This window comes from Periplaneta americana, chromosome 12 (genome assembly GCF_040183065.1).
Source record: "Periplaneta americana isolate PAMFEO1 chromosome 12, P.americana_PAMFEO1_priV1, whole genome shotgun sequence".
NCBI lineage: Eukaryota > Metazoa > Arthropoda > Insecta > Blattodea > Blattidae > Periplaneta > Periplaneta americana.
Window position 1 is genome coordinate 150,412,842 of NC_091128.1, and position 22,887 is coordinate 150,435,728.

The window sequence follows — 22,887 nt, forward strand, 5'->3', positions numbered from 1 at the left end:
ATTTATAAAAAAAAATATAATTCCTTCAATGTTCACACATTAATAAAAAGAATAATATTGCTTTGTGTATAGTTCTCTAGCAATAAAACTACATTGAATACAGCCAATCAAATGCTCCATTTCACAACAGAGATATTAATGAATAAGTATGCCAAGTTTCATCACTCTAACTTTAACCACTGAGAAATAGAATGAATAGTCATTGAAAACGTAGAAATTTTTTTTGAGATAATTAAATTTAAAGTTTTGGTTACACATAACTCCTACATTAACATAACTTCTACCAAAAATCGCTTGTAAATTTAATATTGTGAATCCAATGCCTACACACTTCACTTCGTGATTCGGGTTAGTTGATTTAATATATATATATATATATATATATATATATAATGCCATAATTTCCATTGGAACACATCTACCACACTCTGACTCAATGCAGCAAACTAAGAAACTTCTATGAGGACATACTTCCATCATAAGAGTTAAACCCCCCTGACAGTAAGTACCGTGTCCTGATTCAGAAGGATTCAATTTAAGGAACTGTGGATGAGCTAAGTGCTTACCAAGTAGTAAAGTGTTTGGATTATTGCACGTAAGTAATTGTCAAAGGAGATACTGAAGAGTCATGAACATGTATTATAATATACATTTGTGTAAAAGAGAACTATAATAGTACATTATGCAACGAGCCTATAATGGTAGTAATTAAGATGCGAGTATGTTTATGAAACGAGCGCAAGCGAGTTTAATAATTTTCATACAAGCGTCTTAATTACCATTATAGTCAAGTTTCATACGACTTTTTATGCTCGACCATATTTCTAACTTGAAATTATTCATAAGTATTCATGTTAGCCTTATCTGACTGAGGAGCGGAACTGACCTTGTGCAATACCTCGTAAACTGTGAGATGTGCGCGACGCGAAAGTATTGATTTTTTCCGAGAAACAAATGTCGACATTGACCTTGATATAATCTAGAGAGTAAAATAAACATTATTCTTGATATAACCTTGAAATTGAATTAAGACATTGAAAAACGAGATGACAAATTGAATTTATTTGAATATTATTTACAATTAACGCTAATTATTATAGTAACAGAACTAGTTGTCTTTCGATTGCATATCCGAGAATAATCTATACTTGCGCTTTCATATTGCTACAATGGTATTTTCTGATTGGTGGAACACCTGAACTTTAATGAAAGGTGTACTTTAATGAGGTCCATTAAAGGGCTGCTACCAGGTGTATAATTACTACATTTCGGCATGGTCGAGCATAAACAATTAATGATGAACTGTTTATGCTTGTAAGTTTAATTAATCTACTTATGATGTATTATACAGGGTGTATCTAAATTGGTGTCAAATATTTCGGGGACATGTTCCTAACACCAAAATATTACAAAACTTTCATATGAACATTGGTCTCAAAATAATTTATTTCAGAGTTACAAGACAAAATTTAATGTTACAAAAATTGCTCGGAGTGGCTTCCTCCTGCTTCGAAGTGTCCCCTAAACCTGCGTTACATGCTCTGGCGTGCTCTGTTGAAAATTCCTGGAGTGTTTCGTATTTCGTGAAATCCAGTTTGGATACGCTCTCAGAATATCAACATTAAGTACAGGAGTCGCATAAACCAGGGACTTTAATGTCCCCAGACGAAGAAATCCATTGGATTCAAATCAGACGATTGAGCAGGCCATGCAATGAATCCCCTTCGACCAATACATCTTTGGAGAAATCGATCCTTAAAAAAATTACGAACTATCAGATTGAAATGAGCTGGAACAGCATCGTGTTAAAACACATTCGTTGGATGACGTCCAGAAGCACATCATTAATTAAATGATGCAAATAATTTCGTTCTGTTCACTCACAGAATGCATTTTCTTCTGATTTCTTCTCTCTACAAAATACAAACAAACAAAAAACCATCAAACAATCAGCGGTCAATGAAGGGACAAATCCTTTAATAACTCCCTAACGAATGGTTTTCAGACCCATGTTATTAACTTTTTTAATTGTTTTGATGTTAAGAACACGTCCCCGAAATATTTGATACCAATTTAGATACAACCTGTATACTTCACATAATTGTTTATTTGTTTCACATCTCAAAGAACCCAGCTGGTGTAAGATCAATGGCATACAACAAATTAAACATTGCAAATATATAGTAATTGAAGAATACAAATGAATATAAATGAAATGTCAGAAATCACAGCAGCACCAACATGTTTTATTATCTGTAAGAGTATTAACATGGATATAATACATTTCTATTCAATATTAGCCAAGTGTTCCTTAATAGCAATAATACAAAGTACATAATACTTTTTTTTTTGTTTTTACTAATGGTGGGTACTTGACTGTTCGTCATTCACCCATATGAAGCCAGTTGTGTAGACCAATTTACTGACAGAATCGTTGCCCAGGGTGCACCATGGTTTATGCTACACCCGCGATGAGATAAGGTGATGGAGATTTGTTGGGATGCCACAGAGGAACCAGAGTTCTCAGAGAAAACCCCAGTGTTACCTGGACCACAAGCTTGCCCAACACAAGTTATAAATCTGGGGTACACCAGGGATCGAACCCAGATCCACAGGATTATAAGTCCAGTGCTCTAGCCACTAGACCACCGTGGCTGCTCAGTACATAATATTAATATATCTGAAAATGACTAGAGTTTTTTACTTTTAATTTACCACAACCAAGTATACAAATACAAAAATGTCATAGGAGTAATTAAAACTGTACAGAACATGCTGCTTCAATATGAGACTCTGAAATTCAATACACAATTAAATGCTAATATACAATTAGTTTTTAATAACTATATATCATCTCGGAAGTTTTGTATATGTAGACTTACTTAAAATACAGAATGATTCAGTACTGTATGTTCGAATAGGAAGCAAATTATGCAACAGCTAATGGACACTAATATTAGGAGAAAGAGTTTTCTGTGAAGCTGTAATATTAGTAAGTGTCTGGTTTTGAGCTTCAGAAATTCTGGTCACATTATATTATTGGGTTTCTTTATATTTCCACATTCAAACCAAATTAAAATACAGAGAAATATATTCTATATTGGAGTTAACTATGCAGTGAATTATTCTGTATGTTTTACGACATTTTAATATAATTCGAATCTGGTAAGATATCAGCAGAGAAGAGACTTCATCCTTTAAGATTCACAATGCAGCATTTACAAAAATGGAAGACATCTGCAATATTCTGGCATTTTTAAATAAAACTAAAAAGCTACCTTTAAAAGAGTCATCCACATATCCATTTCTATGCTATCTCTTAATTAAACTGATACTTTCTTCGCATTAGCAAATGGAAAAACTAATACACAGGAATCATGAAAAATAGTAATACCAGCTTTCAGGTCTCATGAACATATTTTAACTACATTCATAATAATGAATTTGTATGAATATGTTTTACTATCTGTCTGTGTGAAGGAGAAAAAGCGATCCACAATCCCTCAAAGTCGATATAATTTTCAATCTATAACTTACTTTTTCAACCTCATTTTCGGGAGAAGTTAACTTTCATTCGAAAAAACAAACATTAATTTCAAAATAAATCAGTTCAATTTCGGAAATGGTAATACAATATATGGCTCTCACCATTTCTGTAGGTTTTTCATAATGTTCAAACCTCATGGAAATTTTGCGAACTCGAAGTGTGAGCTCAGTAATCTTTAACTCTTGAATTTCCTCCACAGTGTGTGACCATAAATTGTCAAATTCGCTCTCCTCTTTACCTTCAGTGTACTGACTACAACTATAGCAGCATTTTGTGTATTATTGAAAGTCGATGTTAGTTTTTGTAATACTTTGTTCTTCTCTAGGAGTGAAAAAATCACGTCAAACACAAGATGTGCGAAGATACGAAGCCTTTTAGAAACGAATCATGCAGACCCTGGCCTTTGGAAGCACAATCATCAGTTGATTCTGGCAATTCATCAAGGAACTCAAGCACAGCTGAATAATTGTCGAAAAGTGCACTGACACAAATCGCACAGTCCTCCCAATTGGACAAAGAGGACGAAGAGAACTTTGAGTAAGAAACTTTTCAGTAGATTTGATGTCTTCAAACCTTGCAATTCTTTCAGGGGAATCCCTAAGAACACCAAAATCATTTGTCCACAAAGCAGTGGCGGCCGGTGAAGTTTGTGTCTAGGTGTTGCACTTTCTGTGATGAGTGGGGTAGAATTAGTTACCTTTATCAATACATGGTCATGAACATTTTAATCCAATCCTGGTACTTAAACGATTAATATCAGTAATGCCCATTCTTGTCCACGACTGTTCCCCATCAAACAAAATACACGGAAAACAAAACAGTGCGTTTTTCACTTCATAACCACAAAGCCAGTCATGATTACTGTAAATTTCTAAAAATTCCCTTGAACTGTCTTTTCCCCGTAGTAACTGTCTGGACAATATTTAGATCAGGCAATGGTGTACCAAGTTCTTTAATTTTTTTATTTTTCTTCGTCAGAAAGTACAGAGAGGTTCTTGTTTTGTAAACTATTTACAGAATTCGTAAAGGTAAACGCATGTATATCACAAACTTGAAGAAAACATCACTTCACAATGCACTATAAAAATTGTGATAACTACCACATTTCACATAAAACTCATTAAACTCCAGAAAAGTTCCTGTTTTTTAAACAACTTACAAAATTCATAATGTTATATGCCTACGTACCTATGTCACAAACTTGACGAAAATATCACATCCAATAAAAAAAATTGTATTATGCAGCACAATTCACATAAAATTATTTAAATTCCAACAAAAACTAAATATTTAAGAGAGAATTAAATCGATTTCACATGATTATAAAACGACTGGACCACGTGCTCACCTAGCTACACGTTGGTCAGGAAACAGGAAGTCAGGAAGTGAGAAACCACGTAAGAAACGAAGACTCGGAAAAAATCTGAAAATTTCGTCTCAAGTCACTATTCATCCAGCGAATGTGTCCATTCGGAATGGTCACTTCTGCAATCTAAGGGCAAATACAAGAACTATTTGCTTCCGGTTGTTGCAAGAGCTTTGCCGCGACCAACTGTGTCAACTGCTGGGATAGGGAACTCTGAACTGAACCTACCTTCAATACCAGCCGCTACACGAATCTGGCTGTTGCTTGAGCCACACAACGACCACTTCTGAAGTGTTCACAATTTGATGAATTTTATAAATGCTGATTACTTTATACTCGAATTCTTGAATGATATATAAATAAAAAAATGTATATATTTAAATTGGACGAGAAGGAAACTTAAAATCTGTTTAGTTATTTAATATAAACAAAATTTTAATGTGCGGGAAAAACTTGGTCGTTGCACAACGCTGCAACATGATCAGCGGCCGCCACTGCCACAAAGTACGGTAACAATAACTGTCATATTTTAGTAGACCTAAAGCAATAATAATGAGTGTAGCTGTCAGTTGTGTTTAATTATTACAACCTCCACTCAAACGCACGTGTTTTAATATGTAATATAGGGTACATTCTCTAAATAAGTTTTTTTTTTCTGTTATAGCTGTGAATTTCTACAGGATGTCTCCAGTGAAAAACTGGTTGAAATTGGCCATAACAACTATTGAGTTCCTTTAACAGGCAACCATTTCACACATTGCACGATGGAAGGTCATAATCAGTGGTAGAATGCACTACTACTGTGAAAGTGACGGAATGTGAATTAAATCCAACCATAAATAATTTCATGAGAAAAATTGTTCTGGGGCCAGGCATCGAACCCGGGACCTTTGACTGAGTGCACTCTACCGACTGAGCTACCCAGGAACTCCACCAGACACCAGCTCAATTATTCCCCTTTTTATCCACATACCTCAAGTGGGTTGACAAGATGTCAGAGACCCACTATTGAGTGCACACTTTCTGTGTGACTTAAATTTGTCGTTTTCTGTTAACGAATAGTAACGTGTATTATACACGGGGTCTGGTAGAGTTCCTGGGTAGCTCAGTCGGTAGAGCGTTGGCGCGCTTGGCCAAAGGTCCTGGGTTTGATACCAGGCCCAGGAATAATTTTTCCCTTGAATAAATTTTTCCCTTGAAATTATTCAAGTCAGCTTCATAGAGAACTATGCCTGAAAGCCAGATTTGTAAAATCCAACCCTGTTTGATGAAGTTTTCACAATTTTAACAACGCATGAGTCTGTTATTTCAAGTGGACGTCAGAAAAGAGGTAGAAGTCTTTGCCGAGATTTTCCCACAAACGTAAACAACATGGGAATACAGTGTGAAATAGAGAAGCAAAACACTGAGGCAGTAACCGCAGAAGATATGTTAAAAAATGATCTATTTCTGTTACGTATAGGGGACCTTCCAAAAAAGTAAGTGCTAGTAATTATGTAAGACTACTAACACAGATCTACTCTAGCAGTCAATATTGTATATCTTTCCATATTAACACTCAGGGACAAAAAACCTGACAAAATTCGCAGCACCATTTTTGTAGCAACATGTCTCATGTTCAAATCCTCGCCTCGATCAATATAGTCTGACAAGTTCCGTACAATATACTTAATTCTTCAGCAATCTCCCAGATTGTTAATCGTCGATCAGAGAGAATTTTTTCGCGCATCTGTTGAATTTTTTTTTTTGTTTGTATGAGATGTCGAGGGCCACCCAAAACAAGGATCATCTTTACTTGACTCTTTGACATTATCTAAACCTCTCTATTGTGCCACACGTAAATATATGCACGACTCAAGTAATGTTCACTAAAAGCAGTGATTGATCAACACTTCCAGCATTTCTCTCACATTTCTATTGTTTTTTTAGGCAAAATTTAATGCACACTATTTGTTCCTGCACAGTGTTCATTGTTCAAGGGACAACTGCCTTGCAACTCACTGACAATGACAACCCAAAATCTAAACTACCCATCATCCCACTGACAACTTTGAAGGGGTCCGCGAAAATACTGATCTGTGCAAAGGAGGTTAGCAGTGTTAACAAGTTTCAGAACCATTGGTCTATAAGTTAAGCAAAAAATTAGATCAACAATTGCTGTGTTTTTCCAATGAAATAGTGTTTTCTTTCTGTTAACAGCCCCTGACGAACTATTTTTTTACGGCCTCGTAATTGTGGTCGAGTGGCCAAAATTTGTATAAGCACTTCTTTTGACATTATTAACATGGTGGAAAAAAAATTTTAACTTTTTTATCTGTCCCCATCAGAATATTTGCTTGTTAGACGTACTCTATAGGTCACTTTCCAATATACCGCAGTTAAGCTATAATGCAGGGGTGAAATATGCCCCCATGAACTATGTTATATCAGACTTCTATTGTATTATGTTCTGCGGCATTTACCCGCACAATGTAGACGTTCCAAATGTAACATCTCACTCATATTTTTTTTTTTATTTAGGAATGTAAGTGTACCCATAGTATACTGGAGTATACTACTGTACAACTTTTACTAGTAGTCTACTTGCTTCATTTGTAACATTAAATACCTAAAGTAATTTCCACACACATTTGCTACTTACTACCTGTTTAAATATTATATGTAAAATATCACATTGCAGTTACAGCATTGAGCAATAGCATAGCATTTCAAATGCTTTGTATCAATCATGAAAAGCATCCTTCTTACGAATTGTTTTGTACTCCTATGCGTTTCAGGAATGATTTCGCCCAAGTAACATTGAGCTTAACTTTGCCACCATTCTCTTCCAAGAGTTCAGGCTCATATTGCATCAGTACTTGTTTAGCGGTTGCAATTGCAAGGAAAGACGACACCCGCTCTCCTGATTTGATAAGTTCCCTAATACATTCCTGAACCACTTCGTCATATTTACCTAACCTCATAGGTCGACCACGAGGGGCGTAACCGAGGGAAGTTACTTCTTTGTTTCCACTCGGACTGCTCCCACAATGCTCACGTTTCAGTAGATATTTATCCCTCAGTCCGCGAATAGTACTTTCGGGAACGTCATGGCCAAGAACTGATTTAAAATACTGACAAGCCCGCTGACTTCCGTGCTCAGCTGCGAATTTCCCCATTTCTGCACGGATTTCTGGACTATAAACAGTATAATTCCCTCGTTTCTGCCCAATCACTGACCCTGACTTCTTTTTTTTCGTAGTACTACCACGAGTGCTATTCTTCTTCTTCTTTTTAGGCTTCTCTTCGGTGCATGAAAGATCATCTGCATCTTCTTCCATACTACAGTCTACCTTCACTACATGGATTACTTTGGTTTCTTGTTCATAACATCTAGCTTCCGTGTTAGATGTAGCTTCAGTTTCCGATAACTGTGCAATCTGATCACTCTTCAATCTCTCTGAAATTTCTTGAGGTATAACACTGATAACAACATCGTCAGAATCTCGTGGAGTCTGAGTTTCCTGTGTCTGGATTGTGATAGGTATATCTTGAGTTACCGATGTTTCAAGATGTGATTCTTTCTCTACCGATACAGAAATGTCACCTTTAATTGATGCTCTAGTAGAATATGTGCCATGTCTATTTGCTATCAATGTAGAACCAGAAGTATCGAACGGAAGAGATGAAGCATCACTGTTTAACGTATGAACAAATGTAGGAGACTCTAGATTCTGATGTCCTATCATCTGAGAATGATTTGGTATTGCTGCAGATTGTTCAACAATCAGAGAATCTGTCATCACTGATGGTTGCTGCATGAGTACTTGGGAGTGAGATGGCACTAGATGTTCTGAAGCAGAATTGGTCAGGCTACTATTTATGATGTCATCAGACAACGATTGTCGAAGATCTGTCTGCTGTGACTGTTGAGGCTCCTGAACTTGATGCTGTCTTAAGTGATGTGGAAGAGATGATGCCACCAACTGCTGAACAACTGTTGTGCCATTCTGTTCATGGGACACTAAAATAGACTGTTGGGAACCCAGGTTTCCCTGACCATTCGTATGTGATTGATGAGGCACCACTACAGAATTGTTTGAAACTTGTTGAAACTGTTGCTGATTATGAGAAGCTATTGCAACTGTAATAGTCGGAATTGCTGAGTGAGGATGAGTTGTGGCAGAAACTTGTGGCATAGATTGCTGGGCCTGTGCTAATGTAAGAGGTACAGACGTGACAGTTTTGTGTGATAAAGGAACTGTAGTGTTATTTTCCGAATGTCCTTGGTTGTTGTATGATGAATAAATTGATTGAGATGGATGGAAAGTCTGTAAAGGGACAGAGTTTTGATTAAAAGTGACACCACTTTGGTTCATTATGACTGACGCGGTAATAGGTGTTTGTTGTTGATATGTTAAGTTAGTAGAGCCAGTTCCACCCCCATTATTGACAGGATGAAATGTTAAGGGCACAGAACTAGCAGTGTGAGAGGCAGGAACGATATGGTTGGTAGACTGAATGTGTGGTAGTGTGGCCGACTGAAATGGAGTGTTATACACTACTGTAGTTGGTCCATTAATTTGAGCATTATTCAGGATGTTCAAAGAGGCATGTAAGATATCAATCGTTTGTGTCGATGGAGGTGCAGCTGTTTCCTGAACAGTAACATTACCGGCAATCTGCAACTGCTGTTGCAACAAAGACACCTGCTGGGTACCACGGTGTTTATCCAAATACAACTTACGAAATTTGCGTACTGTACTCTCTTTAGGAGGCGGAGACAACTTTTGAGCAAAGTGTTCTACAGTCATAGGAATACCAAATTGGCAAGCGTAAGAGCCTATCTCATCCTTCAGTTCGTTTGTGTACATACTTTTCTGCTTTACACTACCAGTACCGGTACTACTACTTGTCCCTCTGTCCTTGTTAGTGTTAGTCTGCTTACCTTCAACATCAGGATGATGACTCAAATACAATTTCTTGAATTTACGCACCAACCCTCGACGCACTTGCTGGCCTAATCTTTCTGTAAAATGACTGCAAGCCATTTCTACACCAAAACGTACTGCAAAACGACCAATTTCTTCTTTAAGTCCTGGAGTAAAAGCACGATACAACTTAACAATATTGCGCACTGTACTTTCACTCACTGTTGTACCCATTCGTTGGGAGAAATGACGAACAGTCTCCAGGTTACCATGCTCCGTAGCATAGCGAGCCATTTCTTCTTGAAGCTCTGCAGAATACTTGTGGTACCTTCCACGCCGCCTGCGCTCCTCCTTTGTCGAAGCCAGGAGTTTCTTTACCGCAGCTACTGTAGATGCTTGAAGTTCTGCTCGACGTTTGTCTTTAGGTAAAGATTCTTGGCCGGGGTGCAACTTCTGATTGGCAATCATCACCAATCTCTCTCTATGATCTGTATTTCCTACACAAAGAAGGGAAAGAAACCATGGAGATAGTTATATCTGCCAAGAAAGAAAAGAATAAATCTCAAGCTTAAATAGCACAAGTTATATACTCAGCTTTCAAAAAGTTATTTACCCACCTCACCCTTCCTTGGCATATCTCCATAGATCTCGTTCCCTTCAAAATCTCAATGCTTCAACTACACAGCTTGCATGCCACAAATATAGGGACTGCAACAAAATAATGAAGTTACCTTTACTCACCCTGCTTAAGCAGCTTCTGCCTCCTCTTCATAATGGTTCTTTTTAGCAACTTTTTCTCTCTTTCTGTTACAGATTCATGAGGTTCTTGTCCTTCAAGAATACCCTGACGACGAGCTTCCTCCGTATGTTTTCTCTGATGAATACGAAATGATATCTTTGATGTAAAAACATCTTCACAATGCCGACACTGAAAGCAAAAGGATAAATTACATTATAATATATTAATGGAAACAAGATGATAAAATAAATGATAATTAAACTGGAAAGATCAGTTATATTTATATTAAATTGAATCTATTTAAAAGATGGAGCTCTAAAGAAACACCACAGAATGAGGCAGAAGTCAGTTTACACAGGAAAATTGTTTGTTTTTTTCTTCCATTCTATTCAGTGATAAAGCCAATTTTTGCAGTAATGGCGAAGTCAATAGGTAAAATTGGCGGTATTAGATATAAACTTCAATGTAAAATGCAAAGACAGGAACGTTGATGGTTTGGTGTGACATAAGGGGAATAGCAGTTGGGCTTTTTTTCATCGAAGGTAATCTAACTGCTGAAAGGTACAAGGAAATGTTTGAAGAGAGAGTGCTTTCCCGAGTGTCCTGAATGAACAAGGGAATTTTCCCGACATCTTTCAACAAGACGATGCCCCACTCCCTTATGGTCACCAAGTTCATCTGTGGTTAGACAAACAGTTTCCAGGATGGTGGATATGTCGTCAAGGTCCTGTTGAATTGCCACCATGGTCACCAGACCTAACATCTATGGATTTTTACTTGTGACGCCATCATGTATGCTAAGAAAATTAATAGTATGGACCAAACATCGGACCACAGAAGCCAAGTCACAAATCATTCCCACCACACTAACACTAGTTTTACGCAACTAGGAGCATCAAACTGAGGCATGCATTAAATCAGATGGTTTTCATACTGAACATACTGTAACTATTCCTATGTAACCTGGCTTCTGCCTCTCCATGTATAGCACCATAAAAGCATAACAAACGAAGCAGAAACCACATGGAATTAAAAACCAGTTTAAAATGTATGGCAACAGAAACGAATTTGGATTTTGGAGAAGTGATGGTATTTAGAAGAGATAAAATTAGATATGAGGTTATTTGAAAAAAGAAAAAAGAATATATATATATATATATATATATATAATTTTATCAACGAATATATACAACAAAAACGACTAAAATAATAAAGACATATTGAAGGGCTGTCATGAATTTCAAGAAGAGTTTTGAAATGGACATCAAATGGAAGAATAAAATAGGGAAAACCCTGTACTACTTGAATGGAAGGAATACGAAATTCAATGAATGAAAAAAAGAATCAGAGGACAATGAGTTAGTGGGGAAAACTGGAGAAATAAAATAAGGGACAAAGTACTTGCATTGTGAAAAATAACTGGACACAGGAATATGTGAATAAATTGTAAAAAAAAGATAAAATATAATACCTTCTCTAATTAGAAAGTAATACAGTTGAACTTGGTTACAGCAATCATGGTCAGTATGACATCTCAGCTACAGCAACAGACATTACGAAATATGGTTAAAACTGTATAGGCCCTATAGTATTACAGTAAATCAAATTATTTTCATTTCAACTAAATTAACTGTATTGCCAGCATATATTCTTGAAATAATCTACCAATGTCTTGCATAAATTCACTAAAGTAGAACTTTTACATTGCATATTAATTACTAATTTATGTACCTAACAATATACTTTGACTCCAAAGAAAATCGATGTTACTTACTTGCAGTATACTACTTTGTAACCTTCTCCTCTTCGATAGGACTTCAACAGGTTTCTCTTTTCCTACTCTATTCTCTTTATCTTCTTCCTCCAAACAACTAACAGGGCTGCGACCAAACATTATAGTGAAAGGAGATGGTGATTCTGCATTAGAAGTAGTGCAACACTCAAAGAGAAATCTCTCTAATTCCAAATCCCACGAAGAGTGATTGGCTTCAACAAAATCATTGAGAAGTTTGCCAACCCAGGAGCATTGACTGAGATTCTCAGAAATTAATGGATGTAAGCTGCTTACTGCAGTACTACACGAAGATACAAGATGTGGCACCATTAAACCACAAGTTAACAAAGTATCCCTTAATCTTGAAATACATTCCTCATATTTAGATTGTATCATTTCGAGAACTTCTTGTGGAATGTCGACAACACTGCATTTCGCAAATCCAAATGTACAAAAAGTTTTATAGACAAAATCAGCAATATGGTTGGCATCATTGCTGTCTGAAATAGGACGTGCAACAAGCCAGTGAGAGAATGGATCTGCAATTGTAATAATGAACTCATTGTGCAGTACAGTTCTTGGGTAAGGTCCAAACAGCTTTAATTCCACCTAAAAAGAAAATAAATAAATACACGTAATATCGATTATATAATAACCATAATCTTATTCGCATTCAGAAAACGTATCATTATATAGGTTATACCAATTAAAATTCATTTTATATTAACTTTTTGCTATGATTTTATAAAGTATTCTTGTGTTCGGTGTTACTATTTTGATACACCAATTAATACATGGTTCCAAATTATTTTATATTTCTATCAAACTTTCGTATTATTATTAAAGTTAAAATTCATTCCAAAATTTAACCACATAGAAAAAACACATAACATAACAATTTAAATACATTAACATTATACAGGCCAATTACATTAAACATTTAACACTTGTATTGAATTATTTTTAAAAATCTTGACAATGTCACTTATCATACACAAAAAACATTATAAACAAAACAAGCAAAAAAAAAAAAAAGTAAATAAAATAAAATGTTGAAACATCACTACCGACTTCCCAGTTTGCATTCAGTTACAATTTGATATATATACACACAATATATAAAAGACAGTCTCATCTTGTAACAATTTCAATCATTTTGAAGTGAGAAGTAAGCCAATCATAGCTGGTTTACAATGGAACAGAACGACTTCCTATGGAGAATATCAGAAAGATTGAAAAGTTTTTTTTAATTATATTTTATTTGAGCATCTACTTTTTTCTTTTAATCTTCAGTTGATTTATGATTAGTGTGACCTGATAGGTAAAGAGCAGACTGACTGCCAAAGCAAGACACTGAAATATTACACACATTCGTACATGGTTTACAGATGTTTCATCCTTTATAAAAACAAACACGAAACATTAAGAACAATAAGAAATATTAAGGATTTAAAAATATGCCTCTTCCCTATAAGTTATATATCTATATAAAAAATAGGAAAGATTGGAGAATCCTGGGTTTGCAGTTAAAGACTATCATTTGCCAGAACACTATGTATGTATAGTACATATATAAAATTTTGCACAAATACAAATGAAATAACCTCACATTAAGTATTATATTAGTAACCATGCCATCAAGTAAAAATAAAACATAGTATAAATTCTACATGTATAACAAAACATAAGTGTAACATCACAAGAAATGAATATATAACTGTTTTTCTAATTAATGTAAAGTAATATGGTAGACACTTTAATTATTCACAGATATTTCAAATGAGGGGTTAAAAGTGATGTGAAACTATAAGAATTTCCATTTTAATTACGTACAAATGATTTGTAATAACAAGTTTTATGTGTTTAGGTGAGGGGTTTGGACTTTTTCCATTGCTGGTTGTCACAATCAAAAAATTAAGACACAACGCTTCGAAGGGTGGTTCTCCCTTCGTCTTCAGGTGGAAGGAAGGAGTACCATAGTTATCCCATATGTAAAAAGCACCTCCGAAAAATTCAAGAAAATCTCCAAGAAATATAACATCAGAGCGGTCTTCAAATCAGAGAGTACACTCAGCCGAATCCTGTCCAACAACAAACCCAAACCTAATGACATGGATACCAGAGACTGCATTTATAACATTCCGTGTGAATGCGGTCGCGTGTATATAGGTGAAACGAGCAGACCTCTGTCCACAAGAATTAAGGAGCACAAGTACAACTTCAAACAATGCCTAATAGATAAATCAAGAATAGTACAACACAGCTTTGAATCCAGACACAAAATAAAGTGAGAAAATACTTCAGTCCTACAAACTGAGCGTTCTCTGACACAGAGGAAATATAAGGAAGCCGGACATATGAGTTTTTCGGACAATGCCATTAGTCAACCTAGTCTAATTCTTCCGGATATTTGGTTACTCATAGTTGAACAAGACATCAGAAATATTCAATACAAGGGGAAGAATGCTGTCACCAACACCACGTAGACCATCTGGGGTCATCTCCACCATTAGACAACTCAACCTAGTAGTTAGTAGTAATGTCTGCTACCGCTAGGTAGCAGTAGTAGTTTTTTATCATGTCCTTTGTAACTAGTTTTTTCCTTTTTTATCTCTCTTTTATTTTCTATCGTGGTATCATAACACTTGTTCATTTTTTAGTTCCCCGCCCCCACCTTTTGTGTGTCTTTTATCAATTTTTAGCCACTTCACACCCATCTTTTTTATTCCATTTGGTTTAGTGCCAACATACTGCTAATGACTTCGGGCTTTTTTTAATTAGAATCTCCACCGAAGCCAGGAATCAACGATCAGTCATACAGAATAGCTGTACATAACGATCCCAACAGTAGGTTTTTTTCCTTTCTCTCCTTCCTTCCACCTGAAGACGAAGGGAGAACCACCCTTCGAAAAGTTGTGTCTTAATTTTTTGATTGTGACAACCAGCAATGGAAAAAGTCCAAACCCCTCACCTAAACATTAATGATCCACCATTGCCTTCCAACCCCTCATTTAGATCAATTTTTTTTTTTCCTTCGTGTTTCCCGATAATTTCATGTTTTGTACTTTCAGCACTTCCCATTTTCAGCCTTCATTTATCGTAATAATAAGTGTTATACATGTAAGTGTAATAATTTGTTTTTAAAATGAAATATTATTTTTGAGAACTCATTTAGACTGAAAATAAAATCATTACATGTTGAATTATTTTAAATGTCATAAACATTTCAAATGTATCAGAAGTTAGATACCAACCCACCTTTTGCCACACTTTACTTGTACTTCCGTTGCCTGCAGTCTTATCTTCAACAGGATTATCACTATTTTCAGTTTGCTGCTCCTTCTGCACTTCATTGGCATTAGACTGTATGTCCGCAGTTTCCGAGCATTGTTTGCATTGTCTCACAAAATTTGCTACATCAACATACAATCTTTTCCAGAAATAATATCTGCTAATACCCATGTACATCTTTTTTAAACCCAAGTGGACACCTATTGAAAAATAAAAAGGAAATGTAAATAAACTTAATCAAAATAAAATTTCAGAATAATATGTGACAATGTCCTTCATAAACAAAGCATTGAATTCTAGCAGTGACCTTTCAAAGCATGCATGTATCCAACTAAGAATGACTTCGGCACAAGCAAACTATGTAATTATGTATTTATGTTTGAAGATATAATGTACCTTTGCAAATTCCAGATGTAAATATGTTTAACATACAAACTTGAAACTGAGCTGCAAGACGATATTGGGTAGGTGCAAGAGAGCATAAAAGTAAATGTTTATATACAAAGGGCATTGGCTGGGAATGATCATAACATAGTACTGACAAAATTCTAATTAATAGTATGACAAGAGAATGAAAAGAAGCCAAGATACGAAGATGAATATAAAACTTGTTGAAGAAGTAAAGATATATCATATTTTCTCGAATACTTTTTCTGAAATATAAAAGTAAAATATATGGATGCATGGCTTATTCAAAATGAAGTTGGTAACATTGCCAGATTTTCCTTCTCCACAACTCCTAAAGTGGTAGCGCATGCGGGTATTTCAATAGTTAACATTGTTAAATGGTATTTGGATTAGCAGTAAGTGTCAGAATCAAGTTCAAGTGTGATAAGTGTATAGTTTGTGCATCTTATATTTTCAATTTTGAAAATGAATACCACTAAACGTATGAGATTGCAATCCTTTACTTGCAGCAAAAGACTTAAAATTATCCAAAATGCAGAGAAATATGGAAATCGTACTACAGCCTGCAAATATTATGCAAATGAAAGTTTCATCAGAGGGTGGAGTTCCAGGATAAAATTTATTGTTAACTGAACTGTATTTATGTTTAATTGTTTTTAATTTTTCATGAATACATTAGTTAAAGTTTTTATTTTTGTAATTTCTGTCTTTTTTTCTTTCAAAAGTGAGGTGCATGGCTTATTAGAGAGTGCAGGGTATTCGAAAAAATATGTTAATATTTGTATCAAAAGAGACTGTAACTAAAAATATATGTTTAAATTTGAAGATATGTAATGAACTCGATTAAAATTTAAACTATTAAAAAATAATGCACTTAAAGTCGCAAAAAACCTCCTTGGCAGAACAAACGAACATTAATAAGTCAGTCTAAATTCCGTCAGAAAGTTAAAGACATGACAAGAAAAGAAAGACTTACTTATAGCTTAAAGAAAATAAAACACATGAATAATATGGTATTCTACACAAAACTATACAAAACGAATTGTCTAAAAAAAAATAAGTGGAATAATGGGAACTTTCATCAATAAATTCTAAAAAGTATCACAGTAGATTACTCAAAATCAGGACTGAAAAATTATTTGCTGCAACTTGCAAAAAGAAGTTAAAGATTATACCACTTCGGAAACAGTTAAACAGATATGAATTGTACATATTTCAATTAGTTGTACTGAACAAAAACAGATATAAAATTTTAGGTTAATGATAGTTCTATGTAGAATAACAGCTAAAACTAATGATTTTCCGCAACTTTCGTAAATTCAGTGTTACTTATTAATTATCTGAGTTGACTGCATTGTTTTTTATACTGTATAAATTTGAATTCCCAACTTTATATTCGTCCATTAATTTGGATCTATTAACTCCTCTCTTCACTTTCTCGAGTAATTCAAACTTTTGCTTCAGTGTGAGGATCTTCCTCTTGCCCTCAGTGGTAGTAGCCATGATTCTATCTATCGCACAAATAAAACTTTTACACGCTGTAGGAACAGAGAATTTCACACTTTTATATTTATACTCATCCAACACCCCCTTGAAACAGGCGAGTTCAAGTGGTAAATTTAAAGATATCATCTCTGCACATTGTTTACAAGGCCCAAGCGGCAACTTACTGATGCTACCCGATCTACTCCAGGGACATAACATGGTTCTCTGTCTATGTTTTCACGTGTGAACAATGTAAAGATTAAACACAATATGTGGCATGTGAAATCCACGAAAACCACTCACATCTTTGTCTATCTCTTCCCTTTCGCATGAATGACTTTTTTTTTTTTTTTGGCCTAGCCAAAAGTGTCGTTGTTTTGGTATTGCCAGTTATTTGGGTGCTGGATACTAGGGATTTTACTGTATAAGCATAACAATGTTTCATAATTTACTATAAATACCGAACAGGTGTTACATATGAGTAAATATATTTATTTATTCGGAAGTATACTTTATTTCATTCAATTACCTGTACTTTCTTCAATATGAACACTCCGTAATATTTCTCGCTGTTGCTCTCTCTCTGCAATTACTTTTTTTGGAAGTTTTTGCCCGTAAAACAGTACATCATCTATAATCTAGGACAAAAAAATATTTACAGCATTATCTAAATTCCAAATTATAATAAGAAGTTACATACTTATTGAGAAGAAAAAGTTTACCAGTCCTTATGCTGGCCCCAATTTATAACTTCAGAAATAATAGAAATATTATTCATGTAAAACACACATGGAATTTCTGACTATTTTACAGGGACTTGTAGGAAAACAAAAGACAGATAGCACCTATGACCTATTTACAGAATAAATTAACATACTTATTGAGAAGAAAAAGTTTACGAGTCCTTATGCTGGCCCCAATTTATAACTTTAGAAACAAAAGAAATATTATTCATGTAAAATACACATGGAATTTTTGACTATTTTACAGGGACTTGTAGGAAAACAAAAGACAGACATCTATGACCTATGTACAGAATAAATTAACATTTATTCATTTATTGAAAAATAAAAGAAGAGCCTTGTAAATTCCAGTGTTTCTATAGTCTAATAGGCAGTCTAAACGTTAATGAATTGTTTATTTTACTCGTAATCTTTGGAAATTACTCACAATAACTAGGCTGCAACAATATGAAATATTAATCACTGCCTCGCTGAATGTCAATATCATTAGAGTGAATGGAAATCCCATACATATTTTTAATGATCCTCCGTGTACAGACCCAGAAACAAAATCTGGGCCACCTGACTTTTCCAAGTTCCAGTTATATCATACTGTGCATGCTCAGTTCTGGGTCTGTACATAATGCTAATCCTATCTCTGGAAGTGTGCGGTTCAGAAATTTAGATGAACATATATACAAGTCTTCCTTTTATTTATCATTTCACAGTGAAAAATTATTTAATTTAAAGAATTATATCTTCTGTTTAAACATATTTGTTTGGCTGTTTAAGCATCTGTAGGTGTCATTTTGTATGTTCATTGAAATTTATAAATGTCTATAACACAATATTTTCATACTGAAAATAGCAGACAAAATTTCAAGTACAGTACCTACAAGTAAAAAGTTTATATTTTTGTATTTACTTTATAATTATAAGCCCTTTTCTTTAATATCTTCTTGTAGCTGTCTGAAGCTCCTTCAGGCATACTTTGTGTGGTAAGATAATTATAAATTTCTGTGTAATAGGATGAATCAGTGTCATTTGACTGTTCTTGATCAATTCTCATTGGAAAGCACTCTGCATGAGCTTCCTCTTGCTGACTGGACCCAGAACCAACGTCATTATTTAAACACTGAAGTGACTGACCAACCTCAAGCTGAAACAAACATACAAACTGTAGACGAGTGAAAAAGTAGATAAGCCATTAATACTCGGACAGAGATAAAAGATAATCTTCCAAAATAACAACTTATTGCAAGTGAAAAAAAAAAGTGGTAGAACTAAACTTGATTTCTTCCTATTTTGTTGCACTCACAGAGATTTCTAAGCACACTGAATATAAAATGAAAATACATTATTTACGATTTCACAATCACTTTGCCATGTACACTTACCCACCTTCTTAATTAATATTTTATACTGGTACTGAATAAGCTAAGATTAATAGAATACAAACCTACTTATCCGAGGTAATTGGGACTGAGGGTACGCCAAATAGCAACAAATTCTGATAAGATGGAATGTATAGCAATATGTGATTGTAGCTTAGAAATGACGAAAGCGTTGCTATTGAGGTAATGCAAACATTTAATTAATTCAACATTTGTCTTTAACAATGAAAATTATATGTACAATACTTCAGAAAAAGCCCTAATAACTTTTATGCTCGACCATGCCTAAATGTAGTAATTATACACCTGGTAGCAGCCCTATAATGGACCTCATTAAAGTACACCTATTCATTAAAGTTCAGGTGTTCCACCAATCAGAAAACACCATTCTGGCAAAATGAAAGTGCAAGTATTGATTATTCTCGGATATGCAATCGAAAGACAACTAGTGAAACGTCACGGAGGCTGGAAATCCAATACTGTCGCAGAAGGTTATGTTCTGTTACTATAATAATTAGCGTTAATTGTAAATAATATTCAAATAAATTCAATTTGTCATCTCGTTTTTCAATGTCTAAATCAATTTCAAGGTTTAATTATGTTTATTTTACTCTCTAGATTATATCAAGGCCAATGACATTTGCTTCTCAGAAAAAATCAATATTTTTGCGTCTGCGCACATCACACAATTTACGAGATATTGCATAAGGTCAGTTTCACTCCCCAGTCAGAGAAGAATAACATGAACACTTATGAATAATTTCAAGTTAGAAATATGGTCGAGCATAAAAAGTCGTATGAAACTTGCCTATAATGGTAATTAAGAAGCTCGTATGAAAATTATGAAACTCGCGCTCGTTTCATAAACATACTCGCGTCTTAATTACTACCATTATAGGCTCGTTGCATAATGTACTATTTTAAATCAAGTTAAAATTTTTTCGAAAAAAGTCCTGAATTGTTTGTTGTTAGAGGTTATTACCCCTCTTGCTCATTGCTCAAATCAAAGCAGACTATGCACTGTTCACTCTTGTTGTTCCAGATGATTCACTGAATATTATTCAGATTGTGAGCTTTGGAATCAGACACTGTAGATGCAACACAAGTTTGGTTTCTTTCACCATCTGTTCTTGAATTGATGCATATAGGCTATAAGAATCTCGAAAGTTACATGAATGACCAACACATTACTACTAACTTCTGGAGGGAAATTCCAAACTTGGACCCATTGTTATTACATCTGAGTTGAGACTTTTTCAATTGATGTTCTGTTGGAAGGAAAATCGGGAAAATTTCAGTAGCCTATACAGTTACCTCTCTGACAACAATTATCTTAAAATACTAAAAAGAGCAGATTTGTCTGTATTTGTCGAATGTGCAACTGCATATTTACGAAAAGACACTTTTCAGTGCCAATAACTTATTCTGTGTGCACAAGGTTGGAATTTTGGAGAAAGAAGGAAAGGAAGGTAACTGTATTCTGAAATTTATCCGAAAAATCAATATAAACATCAATGCTAAGTCGAAGTACAATATAATCCTCTCCTGTTTGCTCCTTCTGACAGAAACATTCAAGTAATATGCCAATATTATTAGTGTACTCATGATGAAAACATCATGATTGCACTGTCTTCTGTTTTAGTTCAGAGAAGCTTTGCTACCATTAATTAGATTTTCAGTCACAGAAGGTCTTTGACTGAATAAATTTTTTATGCCCATAGAAGACTTGTATTCAATCAACTCATTGAGACTGAATATTAATGCAAAAGATTTAAAACAAGGCATTGTATTGAAAGAAATTTCTTAACAAGCCAGCTCTCTATACCTTCATAAAGGTACGGTGACACATCACTACTTTTGCAGCGCAACTTTTGTACTGCAGCTGCAAAAGTTGCGTGTCGTGTTCACACGTAAGCCAAAAGTAGCGCGCTGCACGCTACTTTTTGTGCTGCGCAACCCGAGTGCTGCAAAAGTTGCAACTGGAGGTTGCGAGTCTGTTCACACGCAAGGCGCTACTTTTGCAGCCGCAGTCATGCTGCAGGTTCCCATCTCCGTGTTGACTTCTCAATATATATTTTGTGGTTATGTTCGCATTATTAATAAACACATGCGAAAGCTTCCTTATCTATTATTTGCTTTTCTGTCGTATCTAGTATTCAGAAATTGACATTATTTTTACTATAAAGCTTTTAAAAACGCATATATACTTAAATGATTACCAACAGTATATTCACGTAATCAATGTTGGCAACCCTCCTGTTTGGAACTACACTATGGAAAATTTAAAAAATGAATTATATCGTCAGCAATTATGCTCCGACTGTGTTGTGTATTTAATAACTGTTACAAATAATTTATTTTCATCACATTTAACACTAAAATATATCCAAACAATAAAAGTATCATTGGCACATTTGGGTGGTAACACTGGTTACAACCGCAGCAAAAGTTTCAACAAAACCGATATCAAAAATGCTGCGGCTGCAACTCTGAGAACCCTGTTCACATGTCGCTACTTTTAAGCTGTGCGCAGCATGGAAAAGTAGTGGGCAGCAGGTTCGGCAGCCGCTACTTTTCGGGTTGCACCATTGTTCGCACGTCGCAGTACAAGAGTTGCGCAGTTTTTTGTACTGCAGCACTGCAAAAGTAGCGACGTGTGACTGTACCTTAACACTGCCAAAGTAGTCCATCAATAAAAAGACTGAAGACTCCGGAAATACGCGAGTATCTCCATGATAACCATAATTAAATAAACAAACGAATGTTTCCCCACTGCCCTTCTCTAAAAGAAGCAAGGATTTAACAGTAAGGTACTTTACCCGAGTATAATGTTGAGCATGCACATCACTGAAGTGACTTGGTGGTGATGTTAATTGTTGCTGCTCCCCTAACTGTGCTTCTGCAGTATATGATTGCTGTACTCTTTCACCACAGTGAACTGACACAGGGATTCGTATAACGCCATCATTCTCACCACAAGCACTTGGGGTCACAGCAACTGTGTACAAACATTCGTCCTTCACAACATGCTCAGCGTCTGTAAAAATATTCACGAAAATATTTAAGCTATATATTGCATTGAAACCAAAAAGCCAAATAGATACAAGATCATCCTTCCAATTTCATTTCTGAACCCATTCTGGGGAATTTCGAAGACAAAGGAATCTGCTCTAGATAAATTCAATAAATTGACGATTATAGTAATTGGTTAGGAGAAAATCCACAAACTATTAGAAAAAACACGGGAATTT

At 35.0% G+C, this 22,887-nt stretch overlaps 1 protein-coding gene across 6 annotated transcripts in view; it reads right to left on the reverse strand.

The window, feature by feature from the left end:
* LOC138710993 (zinc finger and BTB domain-containing protein 11-like) overlaps positions 1-22,887 on the reverse strand; it is a 55,831-nt gene that overhangs the window by 16,005 nt on the left and 16,939 nt on the right. For 4 of the 6 annotated variants that reach the window (XR_011335334.1, XM_069842264.1, XM_069842265.1 and 1 more), the window contains 6 exons: positions 22,456-22,673; positions 19,168-19,401; positions 18,050-18,158; positions 15,595-15,827; positions 12,337-12,945; positions 10,565-10,751 (listed from right to left, as the gene is read on the reverse strand). Coding sequence is in view for 5 of the 6 variants with exons in the window: in XM_069842264.1 (XP_069698365.1) it covers positions 10,565-10,751; positions 12,337-12,945; positions 15,595-15,827; positions 18,050-18,158; positions 19,168-19,401; positions 22,456-22,673 (1,590 nt within the window). In the remaining variant the exon portion in view is untranslated. Of the gene's footprint in view, positions 1-387; positions 10,321-10,564; positions 10,752-12,336; positions 12,946-15,594; positions 15,828-18,049; positions 18,159-19,167; positions 19,402-22,455; positions 22,674-22,887 lie in introns of those variants that run through there. The other 2 variants (XM_069842262.1, XM_069842261.1) reach the window with 1 other exon arrangement.